Raw genomic sequence first — 16,006 nt, 5'->3', positions numbered from 1 at the left:
AATCATCATCTATTCTTGGAGTTTACCACACACTTGTGTGGGAATTCGTAGCCAAGCAAAGTTCCTTGCTGTTTTGTTCGTGGTGGCATTTTGTTTTGAGTAAACAGGTTGGCGGGTGCTCTCTCCGAGGTGATTCCAATATTCGTGGTGTTGGAGGGTCCATGGTTGCATCTTCATCAGCTTATCTTCTTCAGACTCTTGCACACTATGAGCTGCAGAGGGGGTGTTAGAATTATGCATCTCAGTGTTATGAGGTTTACCCTATTTATTGGGTATTTTATCTATTTTTCTCCTATTTTTAGAAGTCTTGAGCAGTCGGCCAGCTCTTCCTGTAGTCGGCCAGCCTCCTTGCTTCACTATAAAACACTTCTGTTGGCTATTGCCATTGTAAAGCTGTTTGCTATTATAAAAGGTGATCTTGTCCACAAGCTATCTCTACTCTCTCTCGTTCACTTTATGCTTCCGCCTGTGCATTCTCCAACAATGTTTTGGTAGTCTCTGCTTACCATGACCCACACACAACCCAAAACAGTTGGAAATATCCGGTGATCAGCCCAAGCAGTCCACTCATGTAACCAATGTGAAATTTTTTGGCACTCATCCTTCTCCATTCTATAGAGGTCTTTGTGCAAGGACATCTCACACATGTTAGGGAACAAGGCACTTGTCTGTTGCATAAAGTGGGGAGCTTGCAGACTTTTTTTCTGTGGCACATGGACAAGGAGAGGCGTAAGTGCTATAAGCAATCTTCCTTTTTTTTTTTTGGGGGGGGGGGGGGGAGGGGGGAAACGATCCTTCTATTAGTTAATGAGAAAACGCCATAAGGCTACAAAGCTCACCTCACAAGGAGGGATAATAAACACAGTGAACACTGGAGCTCCACCCCCGTGGCTGGCCGCTCTCTGGGGGGGGCTACCTAGTAGTACATGCGGGAGGTGAGAAGAGCCAAACTGGAGGCCTGTAGTGCCAAGTGACATCCTCGCCCCTCGCGAAGAGGAAAGGGCCAGGCTGCCAAGTGCGAAGGAACGCCTTGCGGCAATCTCTCATGTGATCCGAGTCGCCGTGAAGTTTCCCCCAGTGTCCTCTCAAGGTGTGAATGATGTCCACCCAGAGGGCCTGTATGACCTCCGCCGGTGGAGTCGCCTGGCGGTCTATGGCCTCCCTGCATCGGGCTCTCCATATGTGCCAAGCCGTCATGCTGCTGATCATCTCCCATCTGTGCCCGTCCCCCTCCTGGGAGACTGCCGAAGAGAAGTCTGGCGTCGGAACCACCGCCATCGCCCTGTCAGAGACCTGGATGGTCGCACTGCCAGGGACGTCCTCGTATCCAAGGGCCGGGCCGCTGTCCGTGGCCCAAGCCACCTCACCCCACATCACCATCATCTCACCTGGCGAGCCTGCAAAAACCATCCTGAGAGCGTGTTGCCAGACCTGCTGTGCCTGTGGGCAATCCCATAAGTAGTGCCGCTGCGACTCCTGTGCATGGCCGCACCGAGGGCAGGACGCTGGGTGTCTGCCAAAAGCTAGCCAAGCCCCCACAGCCAGTCCTCTATGCGCTGTAAGCCAGAGAAAAAGCGTCACCTTCCGGGGCCGGAAGCTGTCCCAAAGGCGCTGCCAGAAGTCCCTAAGGAAGGCAGGGGAGAGCACCTGTCGCCGCCAATGCTCAGCCGCCGCTGGGGTGCCCGCTATCCTGTGCCTCTGGATCCGCCGCCCCAGCCTCGCTGTGTACTGAAAAAATGGGGTGCCTGGGCTGGTAGGGGCCGAATAGGGATCTCGCCAAAGCCACTCGCCTGGATCCCACTGAAGGCGAATAAGAGGCCTGCTGTCCCAAGCCCATAATCTCCAAGAATAGTCCTCCCCTATCGAGGCCAGTGAGGGGTCTACATGCCACTGTCTCTGATGAAAGCCGACCACCCGCACCCTCTGAAAGATACAACCCTGGAACTCATCCAAATCTAGTCGGGTCCTCTGAAGCTGGCCTCCCTCTCCCACCTCGAAGGTGAGTGGGTCGACTCTCTCTGCTGAGCCGCAGACCGTTAGAAGGATCTCATGCCGAGTAAAGACGCCTATCCACTGTGGAGGTGGAGGGTCTTGTACTGGAGTCCGCCACTCCCGGGGGATGGCCGCCTCAATGTCCTGCCTCATCAACTCTCTGCCCCTCATCCCGCTGAGTCTCCTCTCCTGAACCTCTAGAGGCAGCTGCTGAAAACATATCCAGTCGTCTAGGGACTGGGCTGGGCCGGAGCTCAACGGGCCCCACGACACGTGAGATCGCGATCCTGAACCTCTAGAGGCAGCTGCTGAAAACATATCCAGTCGTCTAGGGACTGGGCTGGGCCGGAGCTCAACGGGCCCCACGACACGTGAGATCGCGATCCAACCATATGACCACTGGGAAGTTGGATCAAGGGGTTCCAAATCAATGGCTGCCTCGGGCGCTCCTCATCGGTGCCGGGGGAGTCTGGAAGAGTGACGGCCTCAGATGCTCCCAGGCCCTCAGAAGGCTAGCTGCAAAACGCTTCTCGAAGCCAAGGCCCACTCCTCTGGATCGCTGGTCTGTAAAGATCCACCTGATGCTGGGGGTCTAGGGGCCGCTAAGAGAAGGAGTGCGGCTGAGAATCCTGGAAACAAGAAACTCCTTCCACGGCTCAGCGCCTGGTAGGAGGCCACGAACCACCAACTTGCCAAGCAAAGCTCGGCTCTGACAAATAGGATCAACTATGCCCAGGCCGCCTCTCTCCCTCGGCTGAGTGATCACAGCCCATGCCACCTTGGCCCTGGCGGGCCGCCCGTCGCCACCGGACCAAAGAAAGTTCCTGATGAGCCTCTGCACCTGGCCAATGCACGCCCGAGAGAAGGCCCAGCAAGAAGTGATGTACCACATGGTAGCAAGCAGAACCTGGTTGGCCACAACCACTCGGCCAGCCAGAGATAAACGAGCGGTACTCCAATACAGAAGCTTCTTCCGAATGCTCAGAAGAAGGGGGGCTATCTGCTGCTCCGGAGATATGTCAATGCCCACATAGCATCCCAAATAGGGCACTGTAGTGCCGGGGGGCAGCCACTGAAACCCATCAACTGGCCTCCAAGTCGGGGGGGGCACAGAACTGACCCACAACCCACACGACTTGTGCCAGTTGATCAAAGCGCCCGAAGCTCTGCAAAACCTGTCCATGGCTGAGGCGAAGCGGCGGAGGTTCTTCTCCCCTCCCTGAAGATAGACAGCAGTGTCATCCACAAACTCCGAGTCTAGGAGCTCCTCCGAGGTGCGGATGGGGAGCTGGAGGCCCCGCAAACCTGTATCCTGTGCCGTCAAGAAAGTGCTCATGGCCTCCGCCACAAAAAGAAAAAGAAAGGGCGCCAATGGGCACCCCTGCCGCACCGAGCGCGAGAGCTGGAACCTCTCTCCGCGCACGCCCTGTATCAGCACCTGGCTATGAGCCAATGTGTAGAGTGCAGAGACCCCACGGATCCACTGAGGGGGGAAGCCCATCCTCTCCATAGTGCCTTCCAAGAAGGCCCAGTCCACCCGATCATATGCCTTCTCGAAGTGGAGAAGGAGCACTGCCAGATCCTCTTGCCGAAATCTAGCCAAAGCCGTAGCCTCCCAGAAAGAGAAGATGTTATCCAGGATGCTCCTATCCTGGATGAAGCCTGTCTGCGTGGAGTGGATGATGTCCGGGAGGTGAGGCTGAAGCCGCCTGGTGATCGCCTTAGCTAGGACCTTGTAGGCCGTGCCTAGCAAGGTGATCGGTCTCCACTGTCTAATCTCCAGTCTGTCTCCTCCCTCTTTGGGGATCAAGTGAATCAACCCCTCTGCCATGCTGTCCGGCATGTCTCCCGACTCCATGATCTCCTGGAATGCCAATCTGAAACCCCTATGCAAGAGACCCCAGTACCTCTGGAAGAAAGCCACTGAGAGACCGTCCTCTCCTGGGCATTTGCCCCGAGGAAGTGCCTGAAGAGCCGCCTCCAGTTCCGTATCCGAGAAGGGGGAGAGAAGGGAGTGCTGCAAATGGGCGGGAGAGAAGGGAGTGCTGCAAATGGGCCGGCACAACCGGTCTCGTGAAGCTCCAGACTGCCTCCCGAGCCTCTCTCACCTTGTCATCTGCTGGCTCAGCAGAGAGCAGAGAGCTGTAAAAATCTGTGGCGATCGCCGGAACCCTGGGGGGATCCACCACTACCTGGCCATCAGCCTGCCGAAGGCGCCTGAGACCCTCTCGTCTGAAGCGAGGCCCTGTCGCCTCAAAGAAATCTCGAGTCACTCTGTCTCCAGCCTGTCCCCAAAAAGAAGCCCGAGCATGGAATCGGAACTCCACCCTCCTCTCATCGATGGATCTGATCTCTGTGCGAGCTGACTCCATCTGCTCTGAAATCCAAGGGCTCGTAGGATCCCTCTCCTGAAGTCTCTGAAGGGAAGCTAGACTCCTCCGCAGGCTCCTCTCCTGCTCTCTGAAAGCCTCCAGACAGTCCAGGGCAGCCTGTCTGAGCATCCTACTGATCTCCGGCAAACCCCTGTCAAGATCGTTGGCTGTCGATCCTCTCCTGAACTGAAGCTCCTGCCAGACCTGCTCAACTCTGGTCGCAATCTCGGGCTCCTCTATGAGACAATCTGGAATCCGGATGCTCTGGCCTCGCTCTCCTCTCGTAGGGTCCTCGATCTGGAGAAGCACTGGAAAGGGGTCTGAAAATGAGGAGCCTGCAAGTATACCCACAGTGCCACCTCTGTCGCAAGCCCACTCATCAATGTAAAACCTGTCGATGCGGGAAAGGTTAACTCCTGTGGCCTGTCTATCCGAGCACGAGAAAGATAAACTCCCCTGCAACCTGCCAAACTCCGAGAGAGTCCACGGATCCTGGCCTCTCACCTGCAGCACTTGTTCCTCCCAGGCAGCGAGCTCCGGCCCATGAATGGTCTCCTGGCTGCCCCCCATCCTGTCCTCTGCATCCTCCAGCATGTTGCAATCCCCCCCAGGCACCAATGGTCTGCCATGGGGAGGGACTGCCTAATGGTGCTCCAGAACTCAGCTCTCCCGGTCGCCCCATTAGGGGCGTAGAATTTGAGGAAGCCAATGCGGTCTTCCCCAACCCGAAGGATGATCCATTGCGCTCGACCCTGGACCAGAGTGCCAGAATCCACAACCTCGGATAGAAGCTGCTCGCTGACTGAGATGCATACTCCACCCTGGTTCCCCTGGGAGGCATATGCCGGTGACCAAAAAGTGTGACTCCTGGCTGGCAAGATCTTCCCGCAGGTGCGGGTACGCCCGGCAGAAAGGTGGTGCTCTTGGATGAAAAGGATATCTATGGGTCCTCCAACGAGAGCCCTCTGGATCTCCTGGCGAAGTCTGCCCCGACCAATGTAGCAGCGAGGTCCACCAAGACCCTGGATGTTCCATGAGAGGATCCTCATGGATGAGCTATGGCAAGTGAAGCAGCCGCCACTGGCTCACCCCTCTCAGCCGGCCTGGATGAGCTGCCCTCCACTCTGTGAGTCTTGGGCGCCGGCTTGGAGGGAGAATAGTCACTGTTTGTCCGGGTGCGGAGTCTCTCCAAAAAGAGGGTGACCTGTCTCTGTGTCCAACCCCACTCCACCTTCGCCCTGTCCAGGGCATAGGCATGAGACCAATCCTCTGCATATATGTATCTAAAGGTAGGCTGCATCCTCGGGGCGGCGTGGAGGAGAATCAGTAGCACCGCCTCAACTGAGGTGTGGACCGGATCCGCCCGCCAATCTCCTATACCAAACAAGCTCGTGCGGGCTGAGTGTAATTGGGTCTGCAATAGGTCCGTGAGCCCCAAGTCACTGAAGTGGTGAGAAAACTCCAGTATCTGATCACGCAAAACTTCCTCTACAGAGTTGCAATCCCATGCTGTGTCTGGGGCAACACTGAGAGGAAAGGAGAAGGCCACCGTGCTGCTCACCACTGAAGGAGAACGAGAGGGATGGCACACCACGCAAACTTGCAAGGGCGCGACCAGTGTCTCGAACGGGCCAACATCTAGCTGGAGACACCTGAAAAAACCGTAATCCACTGGGAGCCCCATCACTCGCGGGGGCTCCCCAGGGGAGGCTGGAGAGAACTCTGTGGCGGGCGAAGCTAGGATCGCCATCTCCACCGGCGCGGAGTGGCGGTGGAACAGCCGTTGAACTGAACTCTGGCCTACCCAGCTGCGCTGCCCCGGGGCAGTGGGTGGTCTGGAGGAGTATCCTGGAGAGGTCGAGGGAGGGATGGTGGCTCGCGGAGAGGAGGGGGGAGAGCGAGGAGAGGATGGAGAGGCATCTGCCAGAGGAGAGGTGTCAGGGGGGGCCGCCGGGGGAGGTGGGAGGGGGGGGGGGCTGGGGGGGAGAGGGGGGGTGGAAGGAGTGCTCTCCGAGTGAGGGGAAGAGGGGCCGGGGGTCGCAGAGTGCGGCCCGGGATCCTCAGGAATCTGCTCCATGGAGGGGGCGGGGCCCCCCGCGGGGGGAGGCGGGAGCGGGGTCTCCACGTGGGGGGCTCCACCGGCGGCCTCAACGGGCACTGAGACTGAATCCTCGTCCATCGGGGTTGGACCTGCTGGCCGCGTATCCCTGACTGGAGCATGAGTGCGGGTAGGTGCCCGGACGCCAGCCGGAGTCGCCTGTCCGCCAGCCTGTGCTGCCTGTTGGCGTCTGCGACGGTCCCTGCGGGCCGGGCGTTTCCGCCGGCGAACCTCCTGCCATCCGCCAGCCTCCTGGGTCTGCGCGGCATCCTCCGCCGGGGCCTGCTCGTCAGATGATGGCGCCTGTTGAGACGAGCCAGGGATGTCCGGTCTCTGAGGTGGATTGGCTCCCCTCGGGCCTAGGATGAACCCCCTTGCGGGGACAGGCGCGTGCGAGGTGGCCCATCTCCTGACAGATGTAGCACTGGCCGGGGAGGCCCGAATACTCCACGCGCTGTATCAGATGTCCTCCAGAAAGACAAGGGAGGAGGATCGTCTTTGGGAGGGACTCCGGTGACGGAACCACAACACGAATGGCCGGGAGTCCTGCTGCCCGAGCTATCACTGAAAGCAGATAGTGATGGGGAAACCTGTCGCGCCTGCTAGCGGGTCAGAAGCGGGGTCGAAACCTTGAGTCCATCGCGCCAGGAACGCCCGGGATGAGCGGAGGGCAATGGGGCTCCGAGCCAGCACCGTCTGAGCTGCCTGGGGGGGCTCGAAATCCACCTGGTAGTAGCCACGTCCCAAAAAATCGACGCTGACGATCTTGGCAGGCATGCCAACGAGGCTGCCTTGCAGAAGGTCGCGAAGCTCTCTCCGCATCGGACGGCTACCCACTATCTTGCAGACCAAGGAGGAGGCCTCAAGAGCGGATACTGTGGAAACAAACAACTGATGATCTGCATCTGTGAACTCCAGATGGAGACCGGAATCGGCAGGGGTAGTCGGAGCGGCTTCCATGGAGTCCTCCAGAGGGAAAAGGCCAGAGACCGGGGTCACCAACGGGAGGGACACAGCCCTACGAGGAAACGGCGAGGCGGAAGGGGAGAGGATAGCGGGGGCGGAGCGGGGGGGGGGAGGGGGGGGGGGGCTGAGGCGGGGGAGCTAGCGGTGGGAGGAGGGGTGAGACGGAGGGGGAGGTGAGGGAGAAGGCGGGGGGAAGAGCCGCGAAGCGGAGGAGAAGGCGGGGGAGGAAGCTAGGAAGGAGGCGGGGGAGAGAGGCGGAGGAGATGGCGGGGGACAGGCGGGGGGGAGCGGGGGGCGCGCGACGGCGAGAAGCAGCAGGGGGAAGGTAGACGGGAGGGGGATGCGGAGGAGCTCGCAGGAGCAGATCGACAGTTTGGTTGATCAAGCTATCGACGGGCTTTGTACCTATAAGCAATCTTCCCTACTCTCGCAACCTGCAAAAAAGCATTGAAAATTGCAGAGAGAATCATATAATTTATGTTTTGGGGATATCAAACCTTGTGTTCCATTTTGCATGTGTCTTTTAGTGTAAACAGTAAAGAACATGGAAGGCTATTGAACATACTCTCAAGTCTTTTGATGTGAAGGTTTGCAGGGGTTTTGGGGCTTTTGGAGCATTAGGTCATGGTAGATACAAGGCAGAGCTTTTTCCAAGAAGGTTGGTCCTTAATAAAGATGAAAACGGCAATGTGGCATATGTCTCAGCAGGTGGGGCCCACTCTGCAGCAATCACATCATCAGGTATGTGGGGCTTTCTCTTTTTATTTACTACTTTTATTGTGCATGCACCCTGCTTATAGCATTCCAATTTGTCGTTTGAATTGGTAATGTACTATATAGGTGGTAGATTTCAAAACAAAGAGTGGAGGGTAAGAGGGAGAGTGAGTGTTCATAGACTTGGGTAACTTGAGCAGTCGAGTGTCCTGTAGGCCCTCTGTAAACCATTTTTCCTGTGGTGCAGGCCAGCCAATTGTTAATCTGACTGCTGGCTAGGCATATGTGGTGGCAACCAGGCCAGCCAATTGTTGATCTGACTGCTGGCTAGGCATATGTGGTGGCAACCAGGCCAGCCAATTGTTGATCTGACTGCTGGCTAGCATACGTGGGGCCAACCAGCTTCTATAGGGGAGTGGGACCAAGGCTGACCTGCTTGTCAGCCCCTGACAGGAAGCATTCCTCCAAACATTTCCTTTGCTTTGGCATTTGGTAACAGCAGCCCAGTCCTCTTGATATACTACATTCAGCCTCAGTCGTATCCCCTTTCCTACCCACACCATCCAAGCTTCTCACAGTGCTTGATGAAGGTAGTGATGCTTTTGTCTAGAGTTAGAAAATATGTTACTTTCCATCCCTTCTGGTTTTGCCAATCTGACCACAAGCCTACGAGTGTGGAAGGATAGTGTCTTTGCAATCTTTGTGTCTTGGTCCCTTTGCTAGAGCTGTGGCTACGCAGAATCTACTTGCGCATGGTTGTTTTGTGCAAATGACTGGGGAATACGGAGTTTGAGAAATAATTTTGACTATTTGAGCTTTGATGTGATAGGTGACTTGTATACATGGGGCAGAGATGAGGGGGATGGCAGACTGGGACACGGAGATGACCTTGTTACAGATGAGGGGGCCGTCAATGTTCCACTGCAAGTGTACCTCATGCCGGAGCCAGTTGCGGCAGTAAGTTGTGGAGGATTTTTCACTATGGCATTGACATTGGAAGGGAAAACTTGGAGCTGGGGAGGTAATCAGCTCCCATTGTTACCTTGGTTGTTTTGTGCTAAGCAATGTAGTACCATTCAGTTAAATGTAAGGCCCTTTACACATGCCCACCCATCCAAAATCTGACAATGGATGGGTATTTCATGCACTTACGGGCGATGTTACCTGTTCATCAAACATGTCCACTGCCTGTGGGTTTTGTTTGCTTAAACACCCCTAAGAGAAAGTAGTTGGCATGCTTTCTTTTTTGTTATTTTGCTGTTTTATGAGTCGGGGATTTTTCTTGACGCTCATATTTGGTGTTGTTTTATGTTGGCATAGCTAATGCCAACTATGAGCTAGGCAGAGGAGATAACCATTCACGTTGTAAACCATCACCGATTCCGGAAATTGAAAGCATGCGTGTTGTTCAAGTAGCTTGTGGTGGCTATCACTCAGCTGTTTTGACAGGTATTTACGAAGTTTTGTGGCCTATCAACTGTATTGACACAGCTTTTTGTAGTATTCCATGGATCTAATACTTTTAGCATAGTTTTTTGTCTTGTCAGAGGGTGTTTGGTGGCTAATTCTTTTCACTTAGTGTAATTTCCTTATGATGTCTTTCACTAGTTTTGAAGCTTGTTAGATTGCTTGTATGCTGATAATGTTTAGATCAACTAGCCATGGGCACGTCCTCTGTGTGTGCGTGTGGCCAGGCCTCTATCGAACTTGCTCACCTTGCGCTCGTGCCCCTTGCCACGGCCACACCGTTGTCATCTTCCCGCCCAGCCTAATCCTTCGCCTGATTATCCTCTGTATGCAGGACAGATCGTTGCCACCATCATGCTCGCGTCCAAGCGGTGACTGTCCACTATTCATCTGCCCGGTTCTTTTTGATGGAAGCCGCCTGCTCTGCCTGACTGCACGTCGAAACTTCCACGCTGCGGACACGCAGAGGTTGGCGCTGACAGCTTCTCCTGTGCCCAAGCTTCTTGCCAGCCTCACTGGCCTGGGTCTCTCTTTGAACAGCCCACTGTGACTGCTATATCAGCTCGGCCCATCTTCTGTTTGTTGTCACTCAGATGGCCGTCCCCAATGCAGCGCAGCGTCACAACCATCTCTCGTGTTCCCACATTCTTCAAAATTTAGGGCTTTTTCATAAATCAGTGAAAATTAGTAAAGTTCAAGATCCTGCATTCTCCAAAATTTGGGGGGCACGGCAAAATTCCAAAACTGACCACTTCAGTATGATAATTTTGGGGCTCAGCAAAAATCTGGGTTTTTTTCCAAATATGGAGAAAATCAACAAATTAGAGCTCCTAGAGCCACAAGAAATTGGACCTTTTTAAAATCGGGCATCCTGCATCAAATTGAAGCCTATTCATCAGCGAAAACCTTGGTTTCTTCATATGCAGCTTCAAATTTGTGCACGTCAAGGTTCTTTGCCATGGCCCTTGAGCCTAAAGAGACGGCCCAAAGTGTCAAATTACTTGGCAACGTCAATGAAAAAGGCCTACATCGACATATCATTGGCATGGGAGTCATTAAACGTCCAAAAATTTACCATTTCTGGTTATGTGTGAGTCATGAGTTCTCTGCCTAGGGAGTCCCCCGAAATCTGAGTAAAATAATCCTTGTGTGTGTGTTTCCTTTATATGTTTGTATCACCTTCACTTATAAAAGGCTCCGTGTTATCTTTTATCCTTGTTAGGAACTGGCCTTGCTACTTTGGTCACCTGCTGATTGGAGGATTAGCGTGGCACAGGAGGAGAGCATGGCTAGATTGCTTCCTTGCAGCGTGTGATGGAGTTAGAAGGTAGCTACTTCTTTTGCGTATGAGGGAGGGCTTTGTTGGTTATTTCAGAGTCTCTGTGTGTTTATCCATCATATTCGTATACCCCTGTTTGTGTACCTGCTTGTATCTGTGCGCGAACAGTCCTTGTATGTGTGTGTGAACACTCAGTTATGTGAGTAAGTTGTGTGAATAAAACCTCTTATAGCTGTTTTGTGTGTGAATGTGATAAGCGGTGATGTCATAGGCGGCAGGCCTAACCATGTGTCATTGCCCCCTTTAATGTGATGTGTCAAAGATCAGACTATTAGCTTATAAAAGCGTGTACTTGATGTAAGGTTCTTAATCAATTGAGTTCCTCATTGTACGTTCAATCATTGTCTCTCTCTTAGATCTGCATAGCATGCTTGTACTACCCCTTCAGCATATAGCACTCCATCCACATCCCCACCCCCCTTTATATTGTTTGTATATGGGCTCCACCGATCCATGATCCAGACACATGCACACTTTTTCTTTTCTTTCTTTTCTTCTGATGACCGGAAGAACACAGTTGTACTATTTTTTGTCTCATAGGCCAACTTTGGCCTCTCGTAGACGTTAATATATCTTTCTTTCTTTCTTTCTTCTTCTTCTTCTCTCTCTCTCTCTCTCTCTCTTCTATCTCTCTACACATACATACACACCATAGACTCCTTTGATCCACCATAGCTTAGGTAGGTGCTCATTGTGCTAACCCTAGGCACAATAAAAAATTGGTCTAGCCATCGAGACCCCAAAACCTTAAGGTGATGGGAGGATCTCCGGTCTATCCAAATCTCTTAGTGCTACGCTTTGGCACCACTTTTCTCAACACCCTCCCTTGGTCCCAACTTGTCCACTTTTTCTTAGCTTAGAGGTTGAACTTGTTCATGTTTTTGGCTCAAAGACTCAACTTGGCTACTCTTAAGTGGCTCAGAGGTTATGCTTCAACCCATGGAACCATGTTGGAAATTGGGTGGGGGGCCAAGTTTGGGAGGTCACCGATCCCAGTTGTGCTTACGCCAATGGGTTTCCACAAATTGGTCTAGCCATCCAAAATCCAAAACCTGAAGGTGATGGAGGACCTTTAGTCTATCCATTTTGTGGAAATCTCCTAGTGCTACGCTTTGGCACCGGTTTTCTCAACATGTTTGGAGCGAATTGCTAGTCAAGCGTGTGTGTACAACCTTGATCTGGTTCTTAGACACTTAGTGTGTATTGGGAGTGTGTGGAATACTTGGAGAGTATTCCTACGCACAAAAGAAGAAAGATCATGTGAAGACGCTGGAAGCGCTGGAGGGTTGAGGTGTGACGCTTAACCACTTGCAGGCATGCGAAGTGTGTGACGGGTAGTCACAGGTTCATGAGTGTTCTTGGTCTTGTGGGCATGCGAGCTATGTGGTTGGTAGTCACAGGCTCATGAGTGGCTTTGGCTTTGTGATTGATAGTCACTGCGCATCTGCGTGATATTGTTTCACATCTTGATTGTACTTGGAAATATCAGGTGTAGGCTGGTGGTAAATCCTTGGGCATCCGTATCTTGTTAAGGAGGACACTCCGTTTGGTAATACAAATACCTTGAGGGGTGGTGGGAGTCGGTCTATCTTCGGCCCCTACTGTGGTGTATTGTGCAAATTGAATTGTGGTTGTGTTTTTCTTGTTTTGTGGTTTTAATCACGTTTTATTGCTAAGTAGTTCCGAGAAATATGCCTCCCTATTACATTGGTATTGGAGCACAGTTGTCTTTTCTTGTGAGAAATGGTTTGGGTTCAGATTACTGATCAGAAACTTGACTAGAGCAACACGATGAGCCACCTTTCTTGAAGTGTGGAGGATACTCTTTTTTTTTCCCGGGAAATAGATCCTTATATTAGTTACTGAGCAAAACAGCCATAATGGCTAAGTACAAACTCAGCTCCATAAAGGGGAGCGAGCATCAAGAAACTAAAAAGGGAGAGGATGCTCTTCTCTTTCGGCTGGTCGCTCTGGGAGGAGAAGGCTATCTCATACATTTTTTTTTTTTTTGGGGGGGGGGGGGGGGTGGGGGGGACACCACACTGGTGGTCTATAGTGTCAAGTGGGCTCACCACCACTCTCAGTGAGAAAGGGACTATGACACCAAATCCTCAAGAAGGCCTCGCGGTGCTTTTGCGTACGGGAAAGCTTCCCCCATCATGGGTTGTCCAAACAACAAAAAAAGATGCATATGTGCATGATGGAAAGTGCTTTAAATGTGGCGGTAAAGAGCACATGCATGCTAAATCCCCCAAGAATGTAAAGAATATGGATGCCAATGTGGAAAAGTGAAATGTAAATGTGGTGCCAGATGTGTCAGGGCAACACAAGGCAACTGCCCAAACATAGGTTAAGGCATGGAGACAATTGAAGGATCAGCCCACCTTATTCCTTTTTGATGATGCATGGATAGATAACTTCTTTTCTATTAAAATGGTAGTTGCCATTGGACTTGATGTATCCAATTTGGGAATGTAAATGAATGCAACTACTGCCTTTCAGGGCAAAAAAGTAGATGTAACATCCATTATTGACATACATGGGTATCTGGACCATGAGAGCTTTTTGATAGCTTCTCTCATTGGATGGATGTTTTGTTGGGAATGCCCTTGCATACTAGTAATTTTTGGAGACATGGAAGTGATTGATTTTGAAATAGATTAAGGTGTTCATGGCCATATTTGATTTCGGAATGAAGAGAGACAACAGTGACATCAACTTTGTTCCAAAGTTTGCCATTGAGGATGATGATTCTTGTTAAGGGGGTGAGAATATTACGACCCTAATGTGCTGCTAAGGATCTGAGGATCTAATCCAAGGATTCATGCAAAGTGCTTGAGGATGAGAGGTCCAGAGGAAAGCAATGCACTTGCGGAAGGAGAGTGTTCCTGATGGCAAAGGAAACACACCACTGCTCAGGAGATTGTGGGTGTGACCGGCCGTGTGAGATGAGAAGCAGAAGTATAGCGGAGTTCTTTGGCTGTGGCTGGTCAGCTAGAGGATCCATGGTGGGTATGCATGAGGGACTGAAGGGCGTGGTGCAAGAGATGTGTGCATAGAAAGGTGGGTTCACATAAGGGTGCCCGCAAGAAGTATCTGCTCCATAATGGCAAAGTTTACCTCCTTTCAATGGTGAATTCAATTAACATACCGGAATTTGTAACAATATCATGCACGATCCAACTCTTGTGGCCGAAAGCATGGAACATTCTACCTTATGCCATGTCCCATATACTATTTTCTTTTGCTTCTAGATTTTTTGCACCTCATCTTCTCCTCCCTTCTTTCAAGCTGTAAGATGGTGGAAGTGAGGCGTGAGGTTAAGTGCTTTGGCTCTTAGAGCAAGCCCTTTACAGAGAGGCCAACAAGCGGAAGCTAATCAATCCACATCTTCAAGTGATACATGTGTACCTGGCTTCGAGTTTCCCTGCAGACCCTCAAGTTTTTTTGTGTGTGTGTGTGTGTTGTAGATAAGGACTCACATGGTCTCTGCTTTGAACTGCTACCATAGGCCATATTATGGTCTCCCATAGATGTTAGAAGAACGTCTCTCTCCCATAGACACTAGAAGAACGTCTCTCTCTCTCTCTCTCTCTCTCTCTCTCTCTCTCTATATATATATATATATATATATATATATATATATATATATATATATATATATATATATACAGAACAGCTGAAAATCTCTCTCTTTGTTTCTGGTGTAGGCAGGTGGACGATTGACTGGCAAGGAGGGCCAGCCGCCAGACACACGTGACATGCAGGGAACTAGCGGCCCTCCTTGCTTGGGGATGGATGTCCCAAATCAGTTTATGAGAATTTGAATGATTTGTGTTTTATGTAGGGCTATTTTCTTCTTGATGATACAGTTGATGGCTCTTGAAATCCACTATCAACCCTGTGTTGGGAATTATCCGAGGTGGGAGTTTATTTATTGGAGTTATTACACCAAATTTGTGCAGATGATGGGAGGGTCCTGACTTGGGGCCGGGGTGGTGATGGCCAGCTTGGCCATGGCTCATGGAGCAATGGCAGAATACCGAAGGTGGTCGAGGCTTTGGCACATCTGCATGTTGTTTATATTACATGTGGAAGCTTCTCTACCGCTGCCATTACCGGTGTGTCAAGTTCTAAACATGTTGCAGCTTTGCATTGAACATTTATCTTCATTTTGTCTTAATGTTATAAGTTATTCTTGCAAGGTTTCAACTATTCTTCTTGGGGAACACTTGTGATCAAGTTTATGGGTGTTTCTGTACAGAGACAGGAGTGCTGTATTGCTGGGGTAAGAATAAAGACTGTCAACTAGGATTTTCAGGGAAAATGGATGCTGAAAACATTCCAATACAGGTCACATTCAATCAAGAAGATATGCATCTTGATAGCCACACTTCGGTTGTTGCTGTCGCACTTGGAGCTTGTCATGGGATCGGTCTTGTTCTGAACTAAATGTTAGTGAGGCGCCTTGATATTTTTAAGGCTGTTCGGCTAGATCTATAAGTGGATGACCCAATCTTTTCAGCAGCTTTACGATCCTCTACGAGCAATGATAAGCATGGCCTACAGTCTCCACATGGTACTTAATTATCATTGCTGGAGTCTGAAGAACACCAGACTCTGTACATAGAGCTGCATTGATGTGGGACTCAATTTTGGTCAAAGAAATTGGAGGAAGGCAACAATGAATTGCATGGACAGGGGATACTTTTCCATTTAATCAAGTCGATTATCTGTAAGCTTTTGCATGATCTCATGACTGCTATAATGTTTCAGATCTTACTATCTTGATGCTTCATGTTACCTCATGATGCGCTACAGTTTGTAATGAGTCGGGGAAGTTGGGCTACAGAAGGTTGACAAGGGTAGTTTTAATGCTAGCTTCTTTAGGCTGGTTTATGATGTGAAGCTTGTGAAAAGTTTAGGACTTATCAAATAGCATGAACTCCTGGATGGTGCAAGTCAGCCATTGGTAGCTTGCCTTCAAGTTTGGGCGGGCACATGTGAAACAGCATTTCTTTTGGGAAGTTGTGGGTTACATTTTTCAGGCTACATCGT

At 51.2% G+C, this 16,006-nt stretch overlaps 1 protein-coding gene across 2 annotated transcripts in view; it reads left to right on the top strand.

The window, feature by feature from the left end:
* RUG3 (Regulator of chromosome condensation (RCC1) family protein) overlaps positions 1-15,749 on the top strand; it is a 56,863-nt gene extending 41,114 nt beyond the window's left edge. Inside the window, exons 2-6 of one of the 2 annotated variants that reach the window (XM_086816595.1) lie at positions 8,024-8,169; positions 8,972-9,163; positions 9,463-9,591; positions 14,914-15,069; positions 15,213-15,749. In XM_086816595.1, coding sequence (XP_086672721.1) covers positions 8,024-8,169; positions 8,972-9,163; positions 9,463-9,591; positions 14,914-15,069; positions 15,213-15,400 — 811 coding nt within the window. In that variant the 3' untranslated portion in view covers positions 15,401-15,749. Of the gene's footprint in view, positions 1-8,023; positions 8,170-8,971; positions 9,164-9,462; positions 9,592-9,943; positions 10,404-14,913; positions 15,070-15,212 lie in introns of those variants that run through there. The other variant, XM_086816596.1, reaches the window with a different exon arrangement.
* The last annotated feature ends 257 nt before the right edge of the window (positions 15,750-16,006 follow it).

Source organism: Cibotium barometz, chromosome 22 (assembly GCF_041138505.1).
Source record: "Cibotium barometz isolate CiBa-2024 chromosome 22, ASM4113850v1, whole genome shotgun sequence".
Classification (NCBI taxonomy): domain Eukaryota; kingdom Viridiplantae; phylum Streptophyta; class Polypodiopsida; order Cyatheales; family Cibotiaceae; genus Cibotium; species Cibotium barometz.
Note: the sequence above shows the minus strand (reverse complement) of the source record. Positions and strands in the feature narration are given on the sequence as shown.